We start from the raw sequence: 4485 nt of genomic DNA on the forward strand, positions 1-4485 counted from the left end.
ATGAATGAATGAAAAATTGTTCAAGAATGTTTAGTAACTGCTGCGCAGCTAAAACGGGTGCTTATCGATGTCTTGAATTTGATGTTCACAAAAAGTACCAATCGTGTCTACAAAAGTTCCAGCAAGACGTATTCAGCGCCCTCCTTTGACCTCGGAGTGACGGAATTCTCCTTCAGGGGTGGATTAATTCGTGTCAGTCCTGGTGAGACAAACACTCTTCGTCGAAGCCAAAGGGCAGCACAGTAGATAAAACTCATACCACCTCAGCTGATGCTTTGCCAACTACTTCTCATTCAGTGTTGGCACTAAAACAAATGATAGCATAATAACAGATGTTGGGTGGGGGGGGGGGTGTGTGGGGACAGTCCTTATCATGCTGTTCACTTACTGTTAAACTAAATATAATAATATTCAGAATCATTTAAATCCTTCTCACCGTAACAGGCACTGGTGATGTTACAGAAAACATTATTTATGAAATTGCTGCACAGTTCTCCCGGAAGAGAAGTGCTGTAGCGTTTAAATGGGCGTCCAAGGCAAATCATAGATGTATGAATGAAATCATGAATGTCGTGTCGTGCAAAAAACAAGATACGTGACGAATGAAATTGTCATGTTACTTCCCATATTTATTCATGAAACAGTTTGTATGTGATTGCTTCTTGATGCAGTTTCCCTCAAGATATAAATCCTTCAAAGTAACCGATGTAAGGACCACGTACCTTTGTCATGATGTGTTTTCTACACATTGTTATGGCCCCAATCAAGAGTCACCGCTTCCCCGGGTCCCCTCAAAAAGTTTTGTAGCCGTGGATCAAGAGAGGAAGGAGCCCAAAGAGACTGGACTATGAAAGGACCCTGAATGTCTGTTGGCCCTGTGATGGACTGGTGACCCATCCGGGGTGAACCCCGCCTCTCACCTGAAGGCTGCTGTGATAGGCTCCACCCCCCACGACCCTTAGGATAAGTGGTAGAAAATGGGTGGATGGATGGCCTCATGTCATAAATGTTTTTAACCACTTTAGGACTTTTGAACCCTGAATTTAGTCTCACACACAGGAAACAAAACCTTGTGAGTCTTTACCCCTGCGATCCGTCAGGCGTCTGCTGTAACTGGTGATCACCAGGGTCTGCAGAAACTTAAATCTTACAAGAGACACACAACAAATGATTGTAATGAGTATCATTTAATTGAAGGTTAAAAAGTCCTAAGAGCAAATGTGTGCATAACAATTTATTAATGAGGGCAAATGTCGCAAAAAAAAAAAAAAAGTCTTGGCACTCTCTTGATGTGGTTCCTGCCTTTTTCAACACATTGGAGATGGAATCTTCCTTAATTCTGACATAGCGACCACAAAACCCAGAAACCCAACTCATCAAGCGTTTCTCCTCCAAGAAGTTGTGTCCTCCGTCTCTGACTTGCCAGACCAGAAACAAATCCAGAAGAAATCTGTTCATTTTTCTCAATAGTGACATTTCAAAAATTCCCTCCCTTTGTTTGACAATCACATTGAAATAAAGGTCGCCCCCCCCCCCCCCCACACACACACACACACACGCACGCGACGACAGCAAAGCTTGACCGTCATGGCGGCCTGAAAGATATCATCGTGGATTTATGAAGGCAGGTTGTGAAGACGGCGACGTTTTTTTTTTTTTTTTTTTTAAAACAGATGCTATTTATGCATCTTAGCCAAGCCAAAGAGCTAATTTGATGCTTTCTTCAAAATACCAGCCCATGTTTGCGCTCACCTGCTCTGACGCCGTCTTCTGTCTGACGATGAAAATCAAGTCACTGACGTCACGTTTTAATGGTTTGTTTGTTTTTAAACCTGAGAACCACATAGTAAGAGACTGAACTTAATGTGCACACAATTGGAGCCACTTCAAACCTCAAAACCACTGCAACAGTCAACATAACTGGATTGATACAGTGTGCATTTGTTTTATTCAGGTGTGAATCATTCACATTGCACCACGTCATGACCAACCCTCAATAAACATGTACTGCAGTAAATGGTTGTATTTGCCACTGGGAGAAATGCACTGTTAAAACACACTGAAATCGTGGTATAAAAGATATGAATAAAAGCCGTATGTTTGGATGGAAGCCGAATGGGCAGTTCATGCGCTTTATTGGAGTAAATCTGATTTAATAGTTTGGACATGACAGTTATGATTTTCAACGCAAACAACAAATTCCAGCTGAGGCCTCACCACCTTTGTGTAGGGGAGAGGTGAGGATTGGGGTCGAAGTGGCAGAGAATCTGGAACAATGACGTAGAGGCGCGTGGAACGTGCACCACTAGGGCTGAGACTCAGAGCTCCAGTCAGGAATTGAAAAAGTCTTGGACTGTTTTTTCTGTTTTCCAATGGTGTAGTCCACATGAATGCATATATGTCTGGCACTGTCTTCCGACGGGTACATGCTGACCTCTCCGGTAACCAGCGTGTCTTGCACCACATCGACCGGCGCGTCCAGGTACAGAACCGCTTGCTTCCAGTGCGTTTCGGGCTTGAAAGGGGACGTCGAGAGAACGAGCAGCTGAGGCTTGTCCGGACACTGGAAAGTCACGGTGAAATAAACGCAGAAAGCATTCACGGTCGCCGAGCCGAAAGACTCGCACCTGAACTGGCCCTTCATCGAGCACAGCTGCTCAGCGGTGACTGTGTACAGGTCGAGCTCCGCGAACCGAGCCGGGTGGGAGAGGACGTCCTCCACGTTAACGGGGTTCACCGCAATGTCAGAGTTCATGATACACTTCCTGGCAAAGTCGGACATACACGACATATCGACGCCGTACTGGTCTTTGACGGTGTACCAGAACTGTAAGCGGTCCTCCACCACAGGGTCGCTTATCGGGGTAATGTAGAGCTCGGCTCGGCTGGGCAGGATGAGGCCGCCCGGCTTCTTCAACCACTTGTCGCGCGCGTAGAGCACCGAGTTGAGCATTGACTCGTGCAGGAGGGCATAGCCCATCCATTCGCTAACTATGACTTCCACCATCTCCGGTAGCTCCACGGTCTCCACCGTCCCTCGAATAACTTCGATTTTGTCCTCCATGTCGTTCTGTTTCACGATGTTCACCGCTTGCTCGGCGATCGAACATGCCTCTACCGCATACACTTTCTTCGCACCAGCATGCACACAGAAGATGCTTAAAACACCGGTTCCTGCCCCGACATCCAGGACAACTTTACCCCGAATAGACTCACTGTTCCTCAGTATGGCCGTCCGGTATGTGTTGGTTCGCACATGGTCGGCTATCATTTCCTCGTGAATCGTCACATCGGAATAACTGTCAAAATACAGGCTGTCCTGACGGGTTTTGTCTAATTTTCTTTTCTTTCCAACATGAGACATCTTCACAACTGCAGTGCTGCAACTTGTTTGGTTACGCTACTTCCGCCTCTTGAAATGTGGACCTTGTAGTTTTTCTCGGCTCGTTGGTCGTTTAAAGCTATCGCACGTGAACTACAATTCCCGAGGAAGCGACAATGACGCCATCGTCAGCTCGCTACATTCAGAGTTCACGGAAACTTGATAAATGCGACTTGCCTTGCGTGAAGTCGCAACTATATGGCGGTTTTCGGTTTGAGAACTGAAACCTAAAAAATACCGAAAATCGGTAGACTTATGCATAGAAATGTACTTAAATTATTCAAATATTATTTAACCACAAGCTAAATTATTGGTTTGAAAAATACTTGAGTAAAAGTTCCAAACACTTTCATCTGAAAACTGATCAGTGACTAGTAGTAGTGATTTTTTAATGTTTAATGCAGTATAACAGAAAAAATCGCAAAAAACACATTTGTGTTGTTTTGAAAACATCAAACTAATCAAGTTGTTTTAGAAGGAAATACACCTGATTTTTGTTACAAGCATATAAGAAGGAACCTGAGAGTGGCGAAAGTGTGTTCTCATTGTCTTTCTTTTCTACAACCTTTTCCTTCCATCCATTTTCTACCTCTTATCCTGTTAAGGGTCATGGGGGGGTGGAGCCTATCCCAGCAGCCTTCAGGCGAGAGGCGGGGTTCACCCTGGACAGGTCACCAGTCCATCACAGGACCAACACATAGAGACAGACAACCATTCACACTCACAGTCACACCTACAGTCAATTTAGAGTATCAATCAGCCTCGTCCTCTCTTGACGTCTTTGGACTGTGGGAGGAAGCTGGAGTACCAGAGAGAACCCACACAGGAACAGGGAGAACATGGAGACTCACACAGAAAGATCCTGTGCTGGAGCTGGGACTGGAACCTGGAACCTTCTTGCTGTGAGGCCACAGTGCTGACCACTGCACCACCGTGCCGCCCTCTTCAATATTTTCATTCCTTTTCATGTTGTCCGTTGAATATTTCAAGTGGTCACTTCTTGTAACCTCAGCGCATTTTTGAGTGCATATTTCACAAATTGCATTTGCTTGATGAAGTTTTGGTTATAAATAAATAAATAAATAACAAATAGAGAGTTAGAT

The 4485-nt window shown here is 44.9% G+C and overlaps 1 protein-coding gene across 1 annotated transcript; it reads right to left on the reverse strand.

Moving 5' to 3' along the window:
- Positions 1-1688: 1688 nt before the first annotated feature.
- Positions 1689-3431, reverse strand: prmt6 (protein arginine methyltransferase 6). The gene has a single exon (XM_086191365.1). The coding sequence runs from the start codon at positions 3362-3364 to the stop codon at positions 2306-2308; it is 1059 nt and encodes a 352-aa protein (XP_086047491.1). The 5' UTR covers positions 3365-3431; the 3' UTR covers positions 1689-2305.
- Positions 3432-4485: the final 1054 nt, after the last annotated feature.

The sequence above is a fragment of the Aulostomus chinensis genome, chromosome 21 (assembly GCF_037954235.1).
Source record: "Aulostomus chinensis isolate RoL2024-O1b breed Wild chromosome 21, RoL_Achi_v1.0, whole genome shotgun sequence".
Taxonomy (NCBI): domain Eukaryota; kingdom Metazoa; phylum Chordata; class Actinopteri; order Syngnathiformes; family Aulostomidae; genus Aulostomus; species Aulostomus chinensis.

What these genes read in the sequence shown, in the direction of transcription:
- prmt6 (XM_086191365.1), bottom strand. Translation starts at nt 3,364, where the DNA reads ATGTCTCATGTTGGAAAGAAAAGAAAATTAGACAAAACCCGTCAGGAC.